The sequence below is a fragment of the Miscanthus floridulus genome, unplaced genomic scaffold (genome assembly GCF_019320115.1).
Source record: "Miscanthus floridulus cultivar M001 unplaced genomic scaffold, ASM1932011v1 fs_131_8_9, whole genome shotgun sequence".
Lineage (NCBI taxonomy): Eukaryota > Viridiplantae > Streptophyta > Magnoliopsida > Poales > Poaceae > Miscanthus > Miscanthus floridulus.
In genome coordinates this window covers 40,569-60,000 of record NW_027096250.1, presented here as the reverse complement: position 1 = coordinate 60,000, position 19,432 = coordinate 40,569, and the positions used below count along the sequence as shown (strand labels likewise).

Below are 19,432 nucleotides of genomic sequence, written 5' to 3'. Positions count from 1 at the left end.
CCTTCTCTCTCTTTCTCTAACTTGTAAGGCCATCCCTTTCGACTATAAAAGGGGATGCGCTCTCTCCTCTCTAGAGGACGTTCTCTCTGGCTCTCCTCCAAAAAAGAGAAGCTAGATGATTCGAACACCCGTCACTCTGGTCCCTTCGGTTTAGAGTCCGATCGGACCTTTAACACCCTCTTCTCATTCCTACTTGTTTGTAATCCCACAACAAATTTGAGCACCTGGGCTCAGGAATAAAGTCACCGACCGACTGAAATTGGACATAGGGCACGTTACTTGAACCAGTATAAATCCTGTGTCATCGAGTGCTAGGCCACATCCGATCACAACGCGCGGCAAAACTACAAATATTTACTTGTTGGTCACTTTTCGCACCGACAATATGATTCCCCTGTGAGCCATTGTGAAGAGTAAACATAACTAGTCCAAACCGAACTGAAGGATGTGAATTGAAGGGATTTCCTTATTGAATTACCTCGCCAATATGTTGTCATGGACAAACATCTAGTTATGATTCCCTGTGCACCATGGTGACGAATGAAAATAATTAGACCCAAACATAATAGAAGGATGTTAATGTTAATCAATGTGTGCTTGTTGAATTACCATGGGAATTGTTCTCCTTGTCATCCCACTCTTGTGACACCTTATGCTGTGACAAATGATGTTTAGACAAAAATGCAGTTTTTACATGTATGCCACATGTCAATCAAACACAGATAATGAAGTGATCTTATTGAAGAAACTACCTACAAATTTTGGTATAGGCGCCTCACATCTGTACTCCTATTTAAGAGATTCAGCAGTATCATCATGATTGTATAAGAAGTCATCAAACAAAGTATTTTACTAAATACACAAACTTAGGCCCCAATTTATATCAACGAATCAGACCCAGAATTGCAGTTGGAATGAGCTGCTTACCTTAACATGTGTAGTTGCATAGGGGAGAAGGTCTGGCGGTGAGAAGTAGCTTGCACGCTTGTGAGTAGGAGTGACTGGGAGCACGAGCGGGCACACCGGTGAGCAGCAACTTGCACGCCGGTGAGTGGAGGAGACCACGAGCTATCCGTCAGTGAGTGGCGGCTTGCACGGCGGTGAGCAGCAGCGGTCTCGCCCATTGAGGATGAACAACAATCAACCGGGTGCAGTGGTGAGCAGAAACGGCACTGAAGAACAGCAGTGGTGAGGAGGAGAGGGGCAGAGAGCAGGCTCACCGGGTAACCAAAAGGAGGAGCGGCGTGAGTGGAAATTTTGACGCCGCTCCTAATTTCCAATCCCACGCGGGAGGGTCATATGTATTGCAAGGCACCATCCTCAACTGTTGCTAGATACGATGGAGGGTATATGCAGTGCACACCATTGGTGGAGATTGGGTCTATCGTACAACATGTCGGTATCATGCAAAGATGTTAACATATATATTCACCGATAAGGTGCCCAAAATTCAACTTCTAGCATGTACTCTGAAAGAAAGCCAAACTGAACACTTAAAAGCACCCAATGGCTTGCACAGCGATGAGCAGCAGCGGTCTCGCCCAATCCATTACTATAGATTGGTCATTGAAATGCAAACTTTCATATCTAATAAGGATCCGGCGTGACACTGCCAGGTAGCTAGCCTGACGAAAGCTATAATACACATACTAATTAGTTCTACACTTTGTTGTACCGCCTACGCGAAAGCTAAAAGGCCGTGATTTGTACCAAATTAATTGCATAATTAATCAATCTTCTTGAGATCTAGGTTAATGTCCATGAGATCCAGGTCAATGTCCATGAGATCCTGCTGTCTATTTGACTGTTTATACGTGATCTTCTAGAAACTTGCACACAACATCCTCTCTATGGGTTGTACATCCTTTTTTGGCACTCCCAACCAAGAAGTTACATGGTTTCTATGTTCATTAGTTCAGTTGCCAACTAAGGAAAAAGATGATGTGGCACTGCAATAAAAGAAGAGAGGCCGAGGAAATCTCTTATCCCTAAATAGGAGAACCCCACTAGCCTATTTTTCTACAATTCGGTGAAGCCACGTCAGCTGTCTCCTTCCCATCTATCAAAGCGCAACTGAAACAGTCCTCGCAAACCCGAAGCGTCTCTTCAGATCAGCCTGGAAATTCAGGCGCCAGGCGACGCTACAGCCATTAATAAGAAATAATGTCTATATGAGAACCAAGACATGAAGAGATGTGATAAGGAGATGATGAATAGAGAAGCAATAAGATTGGACAAAAAATATTCTATATAAACTATCGATTAGGAAACGTTTTATGAGTAATGTTTAAATAAATTAATAGACGTAAAAACTATATGTGATTTCTAGCATTAGGACTACTCCCTCCATGCTAGAAAGAATCTAATTCTTACTTTTTGAGGAGTCAACTGATCTGAACTTTAACAAAAATTATATAAAAAGGTACTAACACTTATGGTACAAAATAAGTTTCATCAAATTAATTACATAATATATTTTATAATAAATTTACTTAGAAACATAAATGTTAAGAATATTTAGTATAAATGTGGTAAAACTTAAGCTAGTTTGATTAGCATAAATCCTATAATTGTATTCCTTTATTAGATAGAGAGAGTACTTTAGAGTAGAAAACAACTTATTATTCGACTACCAGTAATAATAAATGCTCTGTCTCAAACTGCTACTCCAAGGTCCAAACCCACTCTGCAGCTAAGCCGCTCCAAACCAATCTCTACTCCTAAAAACACCGAACTGGGGATTTTTTTTTTATTTTTAACATTATTTTTAAACTATTTTTAATTCTAACATTTTTTTTTCAAATTTAACACTTTTTGTATTGCCTATTGCCACGGCTGGCGCGGCAGCGGCGATGACGTGACACTTCCACGGGTCATGGCTGCTGACGTGGCAGGAATTGCCGCGCCGCACATCTTGTCACAGTCCACGGCGCGTCCCTTCGTCACATGTTGTGCGATGGTGCACAGTTGAGTTTTCCGTTTGTACGCGTACTTGGGCCTTGTTTAGTTACCCCAAAATCTAAACTTTGGCACTATGAAAAAGAAGATTCCCCGTCACATCAAACTTGCGGTATATGCATGGATACCTAAATGTTGACGAAATAAAAAACTAATTGCACAGTTTGGTTGTACTTTACGAGACGAACGTTTTGAGCCTAATTAGTCAACGATTGAACAATTATTATCAAATACAAATAAAATGTTACAGTGTGCTATATTCAGGCAACTAAACACGGCCTTGTGGATGGATGCGCAACTGCAATGGTTATTTATTCGCCGGCATGCATGGGTTCGCACCTCGCTATAGCTAGCGGTCTCCTCCAAATCCAATCTTCTGCTGAGGGCTGAGGTGAGGTGAGGTGAGCCGATTCATTTATGGTTTCATGAGGTTGGCTGCCTGATCACTCACTACTCCTTGGACGTCGGTGACGATGGCACGTTCGATCATTCACTTCACTTCATCGCCGCCCTGCGGCCACTGCCCGGCCCTCCTGCTCCTCCAGGCTCCAGTTCTCCGCTGATCGATCACCGTCGCGCGAGCTGGGCATGTGCGTGCACAGGGGCGCACACACGTCAGTGGCAGTGGCTTTGGCGCACTCATTTGCCCTCTCAACAACCACCGCCACCATTACAGCCTCCACCAACACCGGCACCCCCATCTACCACACGGGCATGTTTGGATTGCACCCTGGATGGACTGTGCCTGAGCAAACACCTGTCTGAAGATTACCTGTACTACGTTTGCTTTGAACCCTGAATACATGCTTGACCAGGCAAGGGCGGCCACAGCCAGGCCATGAAAACTGAGCGCCTGGGTACAGGACCAGGTTGCCTGGTGATAATTAATACGGTACTGTAGTAGTGACGTCTCTTCCATCTTTCTTTCTTTTTCTTTTGTCTTTTTCTTTCTTTACCTTCTCGGTGAAATGATGCCATTTACGTTTTGTTCTTTTTCCTGTCTTCTGTTACTCAACATCGCTTATCACGGTGCATTTGCTATGTTTAATTTCTATTTGTTCCATAATTATCTGCACGAATTGTTAATAAATAAAATATTAAAATAATTACATTTTTATGCATATTATTTATACACAAAAAATATTGATTTATATTCTAGTATATTATCATGGTGTATATTATTCTAACAATATTAGTTGTATACATACAGGTTCAAAAATATTAGTTGTATACATAAGAAAACATATTCTCTCTCCTTATTAAACTTCTCAGGCACAAGTATCCCACTAAACCGATCATCTCTCTATTTGCCTCACGAGACAAATTTTATTGAAATTCTAGGTAATTCACAGGCAACATTTTTTACCAGGTCTCCGAGCAAACACGCCCTAACTCCCCTGCTCCCGTCTGCAGGCAACCGTGTCCGTATCTGTATATATATACTGTAGCAGTGGAGCAGCCAAGGACGCGATTGGATTGGAGGGCACAGGAAGAATCATGCTGCTGAGGCTTCAATTCGAGCCCCGTACGAATGTACCTCAGCCCAGATCCATCGACCATACGGAGTACCGTATGTCAGGAAAAGATGACCATGATGCACTGTTGAACCATGTTTTTGTCTTAAAAAATGTTAACAAGATTTAAGAACAGTAATGTTGAGCAGTCAGTACAACTTGCGGGGATTGAAGTTTATGACCCCGTTCGGCTGGTTGAAACTTGGCTGAAATTGGTTGGTTTTGTGAGAGAGAAACACTGTAGCGGCTGATTGATGAATAGTGGTTTGTGAGGAAGATCAGCCGGCTGGCCTGTGACAATTTTAAGCCTGTCAGGCTGAAGTGAAGTGAGTGATGGGACGTGCCATCATCACCGACGTCAAGGAGCAGTGAGTGATCAGGCCAACAAACCTCATGAAACCATAAATGAATCGGCTCACCTCACCTCACCTCAGCCATCAGCAGAAGATTGGATTTGGAGGAGACTTGCTAGCTATAGCGAGCTGCGAGCCCATGGATGCTTTCGGCGAATAAATAACCATTGTAGTTGCGCATCCATCCGAGTACGCGTGCAAACAGAAAACTTAACTGTGCGCCATCGTACAACGTCCCGTTCGCTCGGAGGAATTTTGATGAATTTAGAAAAATTTGTGAGAGAAAAACACTGTTTCAAATAAAAAAAGAAACAGATCAAGCCGAGTTTAAGGACACGTGAACGGGGCCAACATGTGACGAAGGGAAGTGCCGTGGGCCGTAGCGCGGCACTGCCACGGCAGGATGTGCGGCGCGGCAGCTCCTGTCACGTCAACGGCCGCCATGGCAATAGGCGTGGCTAAAAGTATTAGATTTAAAAAAAACAGTGTTAGAATTAAAAATAGTTTGAAAAAAAATGTTAAAAAAAATCGAACTGGGGACGTCAACAGAGAAATCAACGTGATTCCGCTTCCACGTCTCTTACCGCTCCCGCACCCTCTCCACATCCACCAGGGCAAGAACCCCACCCCACGTCATCGATCCACGGCATCCCGACGTCCCCAATCGGCGCTCGGCCTACCCGTCCCTCCTTCCCAATCGGCAGCGGCGGTGCCACCCCAGTTCCCATTCGGCAGCGACGGCCTCGCCCTTATCCCGGTGCCCCGACCGCACGACGCCGAAGCTGCAGCTCCCGTCCGCCCCGCGCCTCTCCGCCCCACCCTGCTCCAACGACGCACCTGCCGCCGACCGCCCTCATCAACGCCGCTGCCGGGGTCAGGGCGCCGGGCCGCCGCCGACGCTGCAGCACCCCTCTGCCGACTGCCCTCACCAACACCTGCTGCCCGGGTCAGGGCGCCGGGCCGACGCCGACGCCGACCCCCACGTGACCAGGGAGCCGGACCGCCGCCGCGCCGTCGCCCCCGGCTCCTGGTTCTCGCCGACCAGCAGCAGCAGCCGCCCCCACCCTCCTAAAGCCTCTGCATCTCCCTCGAGTTCCTGACGGAGGTGCGCGGCCACCGGTCCTCCTCACCTACTCGCCTCTGCCCTGAGCCGGGACACCGCCGCACACGTCGACGACTGAAGCAAGTCAAGCAACGCCGAGCCACCAAAACGTATGATATCTCTTCCCCTCCTTTCCTGATGTGCGGATCTGAATTAATTGGCTTGATTCGGAACAGTACGATGGTGCATAACTAACACACCCCTGAAAGCAAACATCCTATTATATTGCCAGACAACTGAAGATGCTAGAAAATGTTACCTTGAAAAAAAGATCATATCATTAGAAGCAAGTATATAGGGATTTCCTCTCTGAACCTTAAGCCGTAACTCAAATATTATTTGACTGCAAGTATTCGACTGTAGAGGTGTAACCACAAGCAGGATAATCCAAATCCAAAACCAGGATTCTGTCTATCAAGTACATAAGACTATCTCCAACGATGCATACCTAAATCAGCGACCCATTTCAGAAATTAGGTTCTATACAGTAAATAGGTCTCAGACCCAAAACCGTCCCTCTCCAACAGCCCACGTCGCCTCCTCCGTCTCTCTCTCCCAACCCCCGCGCCTCCGCCCGCGCCGTGGCTCCCGTCCGCACCCCCTCCCCTCCCGCCTCTCCTTTCTCTCTCTCCCTCTCCCTCGGCTTGGCAGCGCGGCGGGCGGGCTGGAGCGCCGCCTGCTCCTCACGCTGCGCGCAAGCCGTACGCCGGCAGCGGAGGCGAAGGCAGGGAGGACAACGCGAGATGGGTGGAGCCGGACCCTGACGACCTTCTCTTCCCCGGCCGCGACGCTGCTCATCACCGGCGGCGCTGCTCATCACCGGGGGGGGGAGCGGTCCCAGATCCGTGCGTGCTCCGTCCCCGGCCGCCACCGTGCGGGCGAACTCCGGCCCCAGCCTCACCGCGTCCGCGCCGGCGGCGCTCTTCTCCGCGGAAGGCGAGCGGCCCTTGCCGGCGGCGCTGCTCCACCGCAGGCGGACCTCGCCGGAGGGATCCTCCCTCCCCTGCCCGATGCCGCCTGTCCCTGCTCCCATCGACCTCCGATGGCCGCTGCAACCCCTCCCCTGCCCGATGCCGCCTATCCCTGCTCCCTACGATGGCGGCCGGGCGGATCCGGACTCCACGACGGCAGCCGCGCCTCCACCGACCTCCATCGGCCCCTCCCCTATGCCGGGCCTCGGCATCGGTCGCTCCTCCCTCTCTCTCTCCCGTGTTTTGCGTCGTCGAGAATGAAGATGCTTTTTTGCCTTCCAAGTCGGGTGCTACGCAAAATGGCTGCCGTGTTTGCCTACTCCGTTGGAGCGTGATTTCGGGACCCAAAACACTGTGTAGTAGGCATTTTGCGTTTGGGTCACCGTTTACCTACGCCGTTGGAGACAGTCCAATATAGTACAAATGCCACCCAACTGCAACATAATATGGCTTGCCTAAAGTTCTGTTCTCCTAGACATGTTTAGCACCTTACCTGTTACAAACACGTATTAACTTGCATTAACAACAACAACAAAGCCTTTAAGTCCCAAACAAGTTGGGGTAGGCTAGAGTTGAAACCCAGCAGAAGCCATCAAGGTTTAGGCACGTGAATAGCTGTTTTCCAAACGCTCCTATCTAAGGCTAAGTCTTTGAGTATATTCCATCCTTTCAAGTCTTCCTTTATTGCCTCTACCCAAGTCAACTTCGGTCTTCCTCTGTCTCTCTTCATGTTACTATCCTAGCTTAGGATTCCACTATGCACTGGTGCCTTTGGAGGTCTCCGTTGGACATGTCCAAACCATCTCAACTGGTATTGGACAAGCTTTTTTTCAATTGGTGCTACCCCTAATCTATCACGTATATCATCGTTTCGAACTTGATCCCTTCTTGTATGACTGCAAATCCAACGAAACATATGCATTTCCGTGACACTTATCTGTTGAACATGTCGTCTTTTCGTAGGCCAACATTCTGCACCATACAACATAGCAGGTCCAATCGCCATCCTATAAAACTTGCCTTTTAGCTTTTGTGGTACCCTTTTGTCACATAGGACACCAAATGCTTGGCGCCACTTCATCCACCCTGCTTTGATTCTATGGCTAACATCTTCATCAATATCCCCATCTCTCTGTAGCATTGATCCTAAATATCGAAAGGCATCCTTCCTAAGCACTACTTGACCTTCCAAACTAATATCTTCCTCCTCCCGAGTAGTAGTGCCGAAGTCACATCTCATATACTCAGTTTTAGTTCTACTGAGTCTAAAACCTTTAGACTCCAAAGTCTCTCGCCATAACTCAAGTTTCTGATTCACTCCAAAGTTCTACTGATTAACTTGCATTAAATGGAAACAATTTCTATTCTGTTCTATTTCCAAAATTTCTATGCAAACTTTCTCATATAGAGTCCCAGGAATGTGAATGCTACTGATTGCCTGTTAATTGACTACAGTGGGCCCTTTTTATTTGGTTGAACTTTTCTGCATTGATTGAACTAATCATTTGTATTGCATTTCTTATGTGAATCAGAGAAATAGCACTTAGTGATGCACTAAGGTATCAAATTCAAGTCCAAATGAAACTAATGAACAAATTGAAGTAAGATAGATTTACATCTGGCCACAAAAGTTTCTGCAAGACCACAGGCAATTTGATTTCACTGCAACAAATAGCAGAAAATAAGGATTGGAATACATCCTATGAGAGTTAACAACTAACAAATATACTCTATAAAATGAAGATTGCTGCCTGTATTTTTGTACGTGCAGGCTGAGCAGAACTATGGCCAAGGTCGTTCATCCTAATATTCCCTTGGAGTTCATCACAATAGGATAATACAAGACTTATTACTCAGCACCCCAACAAGGACTCAACAACTGATTACTAAACCAATGATGCTGTGACATTGGACACTTAGATATTTGTCAAACAATAGGTATTGCTCAGACAACTAAAATTAATACAGAATTTGAACTAAATTGATTTTATTTGGTTGAAGACTTGGGTTTATGCCATTAAAATATAAGGGTCAAGGTCTTAGGGCTGCAAAGGACTTGGATGTGGCTAAAAAATTTTCTACATTGGGTTACAGTTATTATCATGTAAAAGAGGGCCCATGCTTTCCTTTCAAGGATATCTCATGGCTGTGCTGCATATCCATAATTTAAAGATTTGTTATATACTGCTGAAATGCGTACCACAGAAGCTAAAAGGCAAGTTTTATAGGACGGCGATTAGACCTGCTATGTTGTATGGTGCAGAATGTTGGCCTACGAAAAGATGACATGTTCAACAGATAAGTGTCGCAGAAATGCGTATATTGCGTTGGATTTGCGGTCATACAAGAAGAGATCGAGTTCGAAACGATGATATACGTGATAGATTAGGGGTAGTACCAATTAAAGAAAAGATTGTCCAACACCGGTTGAGATGGTTTGGACATGTCCAATGGAGACCTCCAAAGGCACCGGTGCGTAGTGGAATCCTAAGCTAGGATAGTAACGTGAAGAGAGGCAGAGGAAGACCAAAGTTGACTTGGGTAGAGGCAATAAAAGGAGATTTGAAAGGATGGAATATACCCAAAGACTTAGCCTTAGATAGGAGTGCTTGGAAAATAGCTATTCACGTGCCTGAACCTTGATTGCTTCTGCTGGGTTTCAACTCTAGCCTATCCCAACTTGTATGGGAGTTAAAGGCTTTGTTGTTGTTGTTATATACTGCTGAACTTAAGAGGATTTGTGATTCAATTATAGTATACGTTTCTTTGCACTGCTTCTCAAGAGGATCGTTTCTGTTTATCTCTTGACACAGGGTTCCGGATTGACCTTTCTAGATGTGTGTTTCCTTTCAGCAGCAGGTTGTCTCCTTAAAAGGTACTCTACAGTGTCCAGTACTGCATGTTTAATTGTTTTTCTTTTTTTGTCTGGCTTGCAATCCTTCATAATTGTTACTGCTACCTTCATTAAAGAGAAAGGAAAAAAACATTAGTGGACAGAGCTCACCATAAATCCCTTATCTGTACTTTTTCCTCAAATCAAATCAGTCAATTGTTCATTCCTTTTACCTGAACAAAGTCATTATTTAATCTGAACTGAATCGGTACCTTGCAAATTTCCCTATTTCAATGTCAAGGAATATAATCTGATGCACGACGCCCAACGTCAGCGCCAGCTGCTTCAATTGACGGAAAATGTGCTGGCTGCATTGGCCCCGTTCGCTGGTCTGAAACTTGGCTGAAACTAACTGAAAACACTGTTCCGGCTAAATTGTTGTGAGAGAAAAACACTGTTCCGGCTGAAAAAACAAGCCGAATATGGGGTAAGCCGAATAGGGCCATTAAACCAACATATTTGCCCGCCACCTGCTTCAATTGGCGGACATCTGGCTGCACAGGTGAATCAGTAAACCAACATATTTACCTGATCGTTCAACTGATTTTAGGCAAAGACTATTGCGTGTTGTAGGCTATAGCTCAGATGTTGAGAGATTTCCTATTATTCCAGTCATTTGTGTGCTGTACCCCATCAGGAAGTGAGAAACCATCATTGTTGCATGCATTTACAGATTTCAGATGGATAGATAGGTGTTAGTGTTCCTGGATGAATTGCTCTTTACCTGATAGAGCAAAGAAATTCATTGTTGGCACTTGATTTGTTAGTGCATAGGACAAAAGCTATACAGTAAAAAAACCAAGAAATTCTGGTTCAGGTTGTACAATGATTAGGTATGCATTTCTTAATTTTAAGTGGTTGTTTATACAAACTTTTATGAGCCAGTGGCCCAATCAAACTACACTACGTGCTTGATTATTTTCCTCTAAGAAGTCAGGTTCAATATGCTAGCCTTGTGATTAATTCTATATGCATAGCCAATTAGGCATGCACAGAGGCTTGTTTTCAGTTTTATCCATATGTTCCTATATGCATTCTAAAAAAGGGATCAAAATTCTTTATGTATGATTATGCCTGTGTTCAAGGAATATATCAGTTGCAAAACATAATCCACGAAGTCGGTTTTATGTTGTCCTGGAAAAAAGAGTTGAAGAAGAAATGAATTCACCGATGTCATTTTTTCACGTTTTCTGTTTTCTGTCTATAACTGTATGTTAAGTCTAACAGAATTTTGCCATCTTTGTGTAGTGCTCGAGCCTGATAACAGACTGAGTGGATGCAGTCCAGTATCCTCCGTCGAGATTGACAAACTTGTAACTTTTGAGAAAGAAAAAAAAAGGTTTGATTATCTTATTAGGAATCACAATGGATGAACAATGCTTGAGGTCAAAGCTTAAAATATTTTTGGGGTTCACAATGATTTGTACATTGACAATTTCACACATTAGGTGGCACCTCATTTTAATAATGTGAACGTGGTTGAGATTTGTTTATACAAACGATTTTGTTTTGTTTTTCCTTTGGTACATGGTTCTCAATATTTTAGTTTGCGTGTCCTTTACTCAGGCTACATACAATGTCTTCATTATTTTTGCTTTGATTCTTTGTAGTCGATCTTTGCTTCATGGACCCAGAAAAAAATAGCAGTGCACGCACTCCATTTGGAGACCTGACTAACACTACCAATGCGGGTAAATAGCGAGACACATATATTAATGATTCGATATATATATTTGCTGTCACAATAAGTACATCTATTTATGATAAATCAGGAAGTCAAAGTGTATCCAATTCAAGGATACAAGTCGATGACCCTATGGAACGTAAAAGGCGGAGAGAAAGAGCACGACGGGCGGCAATGACTAAGGAACAAAAGGTTGAAATAAATAGAAAGCAACGTGAAAACTATCATAAAAGAAAAGCGCAAGCTATGCTGGTAAGAGAATCTGAAGATGATGCACTGACAACATGTATGGTTACATTTGTTTGAGTTCGGACATGTGGTTTTATTGATAATTTGATGGTTTGCAAAGACAATATGGTGCCGTAATAATGAATGTCAATGTTTTTTGTGTAGGTCAACCCATAAACAATATTGTAGACGACGGGAGTGTTGTTGACTTAACTAATAAAACACCTCAACCCAGTCCAGGTGTTACAAGACCAGTGCAAATAGTAGGAACATCATTTTCATCGAACGACATGCATAAAGTTGATTGTGTTACCCCTACACCCTATGCTGTTAAACCATGTACACCAATTTCATCAAGAAGTCAGTACCTCAGTGAGTGGTACAAAAATATGACGCCTGAGCAGAGGGAAGCAAGGCTTGAACGCCAAAGGCTGCACAATACTCTTCCTGGCCGTAAGCAGGCAAAGAAAATCTCTAAAGAAAGGTTAAAAGAGGTCCGGAAAAACACTCTTCACCAGGAATCCATTGCCATGGAGAACCCAATCTATGTTCCAGAGCTCGTGTGGCCCACTATAGAAGTATCTGAGCCTCATGGAACCACACCAACCATTGGTGAATCGTTGATTCCCAAGGTCATGGAAACACCCCTTTACATCCCACCAGATTCAGTGGAGATGATGGAGATGGATAAAGACGGCTGCAATGATATATATACTACCTTGCCAAGTGACACATAGACGACATGTGCCATCTGGGGAAAGACAAATATTGTTGGCACGTCAAAACATGATGTTTGAAGAATGCATTGGTGGTAAACAAAAACAAACTGCTAAACAAAGTGAGCTAGATAACGCGAATGAGACGCAGCTCGTAACTCAATCGACCGTGGTCAACAACGGTAAATACTAAGGCTTTCCATATCCCATAGTTGATATGATTCAATGTTTTACTTGTACCAATCGTGCTCATGCTATGCTTGACAGAAAGCGTCGGACCAAGCGTCCATCCTACCTCAACTACACACAAGCAACCATCCATTGATGATAGTGGTAATTTACAATGTTGTTAATAATCCTTTGAGTATGTTCTCTAAAACCCATGTTCAAATAAATCAAGCCCCTATGATGGAAACAGATGATCATGACGGTGATATATTTGAGGAGGACGAGGAAGAGGATGAGGGATACCTATTCGCTGGGCAAGGTACTTGTCACAACTTTTGAATCACATTCAAATGTTGCACAAGTGTGTCTAAATTATTGTCGTTTAAATACCCTTGCAGAAGAAGAAGATGAGGAGGGTGTCCAGATCAATGACTCAGAAGAAGATAACTCTTCTATCCCTGACACACTCGATCCATATGAAAAGGTGTACAGTAACATGCCAACAAATACACATATTCTCAAACCTGTCAAAGATTGTAAGCATTGTGGTGCAAAGAAGTTTGAGTCCGAGCCACCTGTGTTCTGTTTCCGTAGCGGAAAGGTGCATCTAAATGCACCGGACACTCCTGATGAACTTGTGAGGCTTTGGTCAAGTGTAGATGCTGATGCTAGACACTTCCTTAACAACATTAAGTTCTTCAATGGCCATGTCTCATTCACTTCTCTATACTGTCACCTTGATAGTGCTACTGCTAACATGAAAAACACTAGCATTTACACCTTCTGTGCACATGGTCAAATCTATCACAACATAAGGTCATTTGGTATTGAAGATGGTAAGGAGCCTAGGCATCTAGAGCTTTACTTCTATGATGATGATCCGAGCCTTGAGCACTGGTACCGAAAGTGCCACGAAGAGTAGTGCCAAAAAAATAAGGAAGTCATTCAAAGGTTGGTGGCTATCCTTCGTGATAACCCATACTCACAACATCTCAGGAGTATGGGGCAGGCTGCACACCTTGAGGACTACGATGTCACACTGAACCTTGATCAACAGCTTGACCAAAGAACGTACAACGTGCCTTTGACTTCAGAGGTAGCTGTTGTTTGGATCAAGGGGAGCGAACGCTTGTGTCAGTTCAAGAACAGTGTAGTACTGCATGGGAAGGATAGAGGCATACACGGCATATGATCATATCATGGATGCTACAATACTCTTTCATACCCTCTATTCTTCCCTAGGGGTGAGCTTGGATGGCATATGAATATTCCAAAAAAGGTGTTAGTATGGAGGAAGTCAATACGGCGCATGCCCTTCGTAAAGCTCGTAGTGGTACAGAAGAAGAATTAGGTTCATTTTTCTTTTTCTTCTTTTCACATAGACTTCTACATTTGTGCTATAAACAACTCTAATCCATGGTTCTTATATGTGTAGTATCTCCTGGTAACCTATGTGTGTCTGTCTATGACTACTACTGCTACAAGTTCCAGATGAGGCCCGGAATTTTTAATCCAATACTTTTCGAAGGGCGTCTTTTTCAACAGTTTGCTGTTGACACTTACATCAAGATTGAGAGCTCGCGATTGGATTATATACGCAACCATCAGAGGGATATTAGGGCTGACCTATACCAAGGTTGGTGGATAGTCTGCATGCTGGTGAGGGCAGAGCTGAAGCAATTGGAAAGAGGACTGTCATGCCTTCATCATTTATTGGAGGCCCACGGGACATGAGACGTCGGTATATGGATGCCATGGCTCTAGTGTGCAAGTTTGGGAAACTAGAGATCTTCCTATGACCTGTAATCCAAATTGGGATGAGATCAAGAGTGAACTCTACCCTGGTCAGACACCACATGATTGGCCAGATCTCGTCGTGCGGGTCTTTAAGGCGAAGCTCGAAGAGTTGAAGAGGAGGTTGTTGAAAAAGGATATTCTTGGAAAGGTTTGGGCCCATGTGTATGTTGTGGAGTTCTAGAAGAGGGGTCTACCTCATCCACATTTTTTGCTGATCATGCAGGGGAAGTACAAGATCATGTGCTCAGAGCAGTATGACCTCCTTATCTCAGCTGAGCTTCCAAACAAGAAGAAGTACCTAGAATTATACAAGATGGTCACCAAACATATGATGCATGGGCCTTGCGGAATGCTTAATCACAATTTTACATGCACAAAGGGTCGTGATTCATGTAAGAATCGATACCCGCGACCTTTCAGCAAGGTCACCGTACAGGGTAAGGATTCCTACCCGGTTTATAGGCGACGTGAAGATGGGAGGAAAGAAAAAATTTGCAATCACGAGCTAGAAAATAGATGGGTCATGCCTTACAACCCTTATCTCTTGCGGTTGTTCAACTGCCACATCAATGTTGAGGCGTGTGGGAGCATCAAGGCTATTAAGTACCTGTTTAAGTACATTTACAAGGGTCATGATCGAGTGTCTGTGGCCGTGAGAGAGGTAGACAAGGTGGACAATGAAGGAAACATTGATGAGATCAAACAGTATAGAGATGTTCGGTGGGTGACCCCTCTAGAAGCCATGTGGAGGATATATGGATTTGATTTGAGCGACCGGTCCCCTTCTGTGCTGTCCTTGCAACTCCATCTTCTGGACATGCACATGGTATCATTTCACCAGTGAGAGGGTGTTCGACGAGTGCTCAATCGTCCAGGTGTTGAAAGGTCAATGCTTACAGCGTATTTCGAAAAGAATATGATGGATGAGAAAGCCCATGGTATCTTGTACCGAGACTTTCCCGGGTTCTATACATGGGTTTCAATGGGCAAAGAATGGAATGAGAGGACAACAAATAGGGAAGGACAGGTCGAAAGAATCATCTGCCAATCCAGCCGAGGGGGAATGCTATTATCTTAGGGTTCTTCTAAACCATGTGGCTAGCGCTACATCCTTTGATGATCTAAAAACCATTGATGGAGTGACCCTTCCAACCTTCCGTGAAGCAGTAGAAAGAAGGGTCTGATCGAAGCAGACAACACACTGGATGAGAGCCTTGCGAAGCTACTCGGTGGATGATGCCATATGCACTGTGATGACTGTTTGCTACAATATTGGTATTCTGTGAGCCAAGCGATGTGTTTGGACTCTGGGATAAACACAAGGAGGCAATGTTAGAGGACTACCAACGTAATATCAATCCAACTTTGCAGTGGAGCAGATGGTCCTTGTAGATATTAGGAAAATATTACAGTCAATGCAGAAGGACATAAAGACATTCTCACTTCCTAATATTGATGACACATATGACACCTCCAACGATATTCCTAGGGAGATTTCTGAGGAGGCAAGCATTGAGGCCAGCGTTGATGATGTCGCTCTTTCGGACACCCTTAATGAGGAATAGCGGGCTGCCTATGATGAGATTATGTCTGCTATTAATGCCAAACTTGGGAGGTTGTTCTTCGTTGATGGACCTAGTGGCACGGGGAAAACTTATTTGTACAAGGCCCTTCTTGCATCTATACGCAGTCAGAACGAGATTGTTGTGGCAACAGCTACATCTGGTGTTGCAGCATCCTTAATGCTCGGTGGTAGAACCGCCCACTCGCGCTTCAAGATTCCTCTTACCATCGATGATGGGGCCTTTTGCTGTTTCACTAAACAAAGTGGCACTACCAAGCTTCTTCGGACCGCTTCTCTTATTATTTGGGATGAGGCTTCCATGACAAAGAGACAGGCTTCTCTTAAACAATAGCCTCTGTGATATAACCAACCCGGCCTACCATTTGGGGGAAGACCATAGTGTTTGGTGGAGATTTCAGGCAAGTGCTCCGTGTTGTTCGAAGGGGGTCAAGGGCTCAGATCATCGATGCCTCACTGCGGATGTCATACCTTTGGAAATCCAAGCGACACCTCAAACTGGTGCGCAACATGAGGGCACAAAGCGACCCGTTGTTTGCGGAATACCTTTTACCTGTCGATGGTGGCTCGGTGGAGTCCAATGGTGATGGTGACATCCGTCTTCCTGATGGGATATGCGTGCCACATACCGGGGAGGATGGTGATCTCGATACTCTAATAGATTGCATTTTCCCGGGGCTCGACGAGAACGTGACAAAGAGAAATTACATCACTTCGCGAGCGACATTGTCTACACGGAATGATTGTGTGGATATGATTATGATGAGGATGATAAGTCATTTTCACGGGGACGAGATGGTGTACCATAGCTTTGATTGTGAGGTAGATGATCCAAACAACTACTACCCTCCGGAGTTCCTTAACACTTTGACCCCAAACGGTCTACCTCCACATGTGTTAAAGCTGAAGATTGGTTGCCAGTCATATTGCTTAGAAACATCGACCCTGCAAATGGACTTTGTAATGGTACGCGGTTGATCGTACGTGGGTTCCAAAAGAATACAATCGACGCAGAAATTGTTTTGGGGCAACATGCTGGAAAGCATGTTTTCTTGCCTCGCATACCCTTATGCACATCCGATGACGAGATGTTCCCTTTTCATTTTAAGAGAAAGCAGTTTCCCATTCGGCTTAGCTTCGCCATGACTGTCAACAAAGGGCAGGGGCAAACTATCCCAAATGTGGGACTGTACTTGCCTGAACCAGTGTTCTCATATGGCTAGTTGTATGTAGTGCTTTCTAGAGCCACAGCAAGATCGAACATCAAGATCTTGGCTGTTCCAGCGGTTGAGAAGGATGTGAAGAAAGGAAAGAAAAAGATCACAACAGAAAATGGTACATACACGAAAAATATTGTCTACAAAGAGGTGTTAACTCCATAACTAAGGTAGTGTCCCACATTTATTACATTTATTTAATGTTTTATTTTCTAAATGTCAATTCTAAGAGAAAATGGTGGTGGCAGGACGTCAGGGCAAGGTAGAGCAAAGGGGAGCTGCTCGGGGGAGGCACGCCGATTGCAGGGAGCCGAAATATCAAATGACAAATAGTTGTGGAGGACTTATCTATGATGCACTTATTTTGACCGATCCTGTGGTAAAGTTGACGCTTATTCATTTGATGAATGTGGCTCGAAACTATATGTTGCTGAGCTAAGTTAAAATTTATTTGTCTTGATTTCGACCCACTTTTTTTTATTCTCCTACGGCGTTGAAAATTTGAGGCTCCTAACCTACTATTTTTTCTTACTTTTACTGTGTTGAATTGCATTGAAAATTTTAAGGTTCCCGTAGCAACGCACGGGCATATGCTAGTATCCTAATAAAGCAGTTTTGGCCTTTGGGGCGGTAGGTGTACCTACCCTCGCAGCCCATTTTTTACGGCAACATACTTCATTGGTCTCAAAAAAGTGTATTAGCACTCTCGTAGAAGTCAAATTTATCAAATATATGTAAGAAAGTATTAATATTTATTATATATAATAAGTATCATTTTATAAATGATTGAGTGTAATTTTAAAATTAACTTATTAGAAGATATAAATGATATTAGCATTTTTTATAAATTTAGAGTTGGGAGGAGCACCTCCGGCCAGCTGGCCTGGCAAACCCTCGTCTGCTAACCAGACCCTCAAGCGTTCTTTTACTCCCTCCGTCCTAATATATAATGTGTAACCACTTTTTGTTCTAATCCCATAATATAAGGCGTGCTCTCCCTAGACACACGTACATCAATGCAGTAATACTAGTGTTGAGAGAGAATTAAATACGTTCTTTGGTATTTCAACAAGAGGTGGTTATGCCTTATATAGTGGGACGAAGGGAGTAATAGGGAAGGCGACCAGGACGAAGGTCGGGGGCATCCTCATAATGTGAAACTGCCGGTCTGCCAACGAGTCTACGCGCGAAGACTCGCCTGGAGCGAAGGTCTTGGGGCACGCCGACCAAGGACTGAAGGAAGACAGTGGCTCTGAGGACGGCGTTGTCGGCACCATTGCGGAAGCCGTTGCCGAACCCTCGCTCATATGTAATCAGGGTGCCCAAGGCAACCAGCTAATATGTAATTTCGTTCCGCCCCCGAGTATAGCCTATAAATACCCGGTGGGTGGCACTGTATTCATGACACGGTTGAATAGCCATTTATTCCGAAATTTATTGCTACGCCGTCACTCATTGCATTGTTTTCCAACCTCTGTTATCTTTCACTCGTGGGAAACCCTCGTCCTCCCCCTTTCTAGCCTCTTGCAAGGGTGGGAGGCCAGAAGTGACGCCACATTTAGTTAATTTTATAAAAAGTTTGATTAGCAACAATTTGATGGCGATATTTTTTATAGGAGGGAGGGAGTACCCGTTGATGGTTTGTAACTAAACCTTCTTTTTGCGTGGCATGTGCCTAGAGAATGTGGCCAGCTGATGCCTAGCCTGGCGATCTGGACCTTGACCTGTTGCCACTACGGCTCGTGGCCAAGCCTTCGCAATCAGTATCTTCACATCTTTTAAGAGGGAAAGCGACAAGGAAGCCATACCGGGGAGGATAGTGATCTCGATACTCTAATAGATTGCATTTTCCCGGGGCTCAACGAGAACATGACAAAGAGAAATTACATCACTTCACGAGCGATATTGTCTACACGGAATGACTGTGTGGATATGATTAACATGAGGATGATAAGTCATTTTCACGGGGACGAGATGGTGTACCATAGCTTTGACTATGCGGTAGACGATCCAAACAACTACTACCCTGCGGAGTTCCTTAACACTTTGACCCCAAACGGTCTACCCCCACATGTGTTAAAGCTGAAGATTGGTTGCCAGTCATATTGCTTAGAAACATCGACCCTGCATACGGACTTTGCAATGGTACGAGGTTGATCATACGTGGGTTCCAAAAGAATACAATCGACGTAGAAATTGTTTTGGGGCAACATGCGTGTTTTCTTGCCTCGCATACCCTTATTCCCTTC

General features: G+C 44.4%; 1 protein-coding gene and 1 long non-coding RNA gene across 8 annotated transcripts; one reads left to right on the top strand and one right to left on the bottom strand.

Moving 5' to 3' along the window:
- Positions 1-478: 478 nt before the first annotated feature.
- Positions 479-773, bottom strand: LOC136530444 (uncharacterized). The gene is made up of 3 exons (XR_010777776.1): positions 753-773; positions 610-655; positions 479-521 (listed from the first exon to the last, which is right to left on the bottom strand). It is a non-coding gene; the product is annotated as an uncharacterized lncRNA (long non-coding RNA).
- A 4,667-nt stretch (positions 774-5,440) lies between these two features.
- On the top strand, positions 5,441-13,281 carry LOC136530445 (uncharacterized). Of its 7 annotated transcripts, XR_010777781.1 has the most exons (10): positions 5,441-6,037; positions 9,712-9,773; positions 10,033-10,293; positions 11,040-11,130; positions 11,402-11,482; positions 11,564-11,727; positions 11,869-12,601; positions 12,687-12,752; positions 12,838-12,906; positions 12,986-13,281. XR_010777781.1 is itself a non-coding variant. In XM_066523183.1 (8 exons), the coding sequence occupies exons 2-5, from the start codon at positions 9,734-9,736 to the stop codon at positions 12,438-12,440; spliced, it is 891 nt and encodes a 296-aa protein (XP_066379280.1). In that variant the 5' UTR covers positions 5,441-6,037; positions 9,712-9,733; the 3' UTR covers positions 12,441-12,601; positions 12,687-12,752; positions 12,838-12,906; positions 12,986-13,281. The 7 variants fall into 7 exon arrangements, 1 of the variants encoding a protein (XP_066379280.1); XR_010777782.1 differs by lacking the exon at positions 10,033-10,293; XR_010777779.1 differs by having other exon boundaries at positions 11,040-11,482.
- Positions 13,282-19,432: the final 6,151 nt, after the last annotated feature.

Bases quoted from the DNA above. Each gene is read 5' to 3' on its own strand.
- LOC136530445 (XM_066523183.1), top strand. From the start codon at position 9,734: ATGTGTGTTTCCTTTCAGCAGCAGGTTGTCTCCTTAAAAG. The intron at 9,774-11,401 runs GTACTCTACAGT...GATTCTTTGTAG, and splicing joins GCAGGTTGTCTCCTTAAAAG to TCGATCTTTGCTTCATGGAC. The intron at 11,762-11,868 runs GTATGGTTACAT...TTTTTTGTGTAG, and splicing joins AGATGATGCACTGACAACAT to GTCAACCCATAAACAATATT.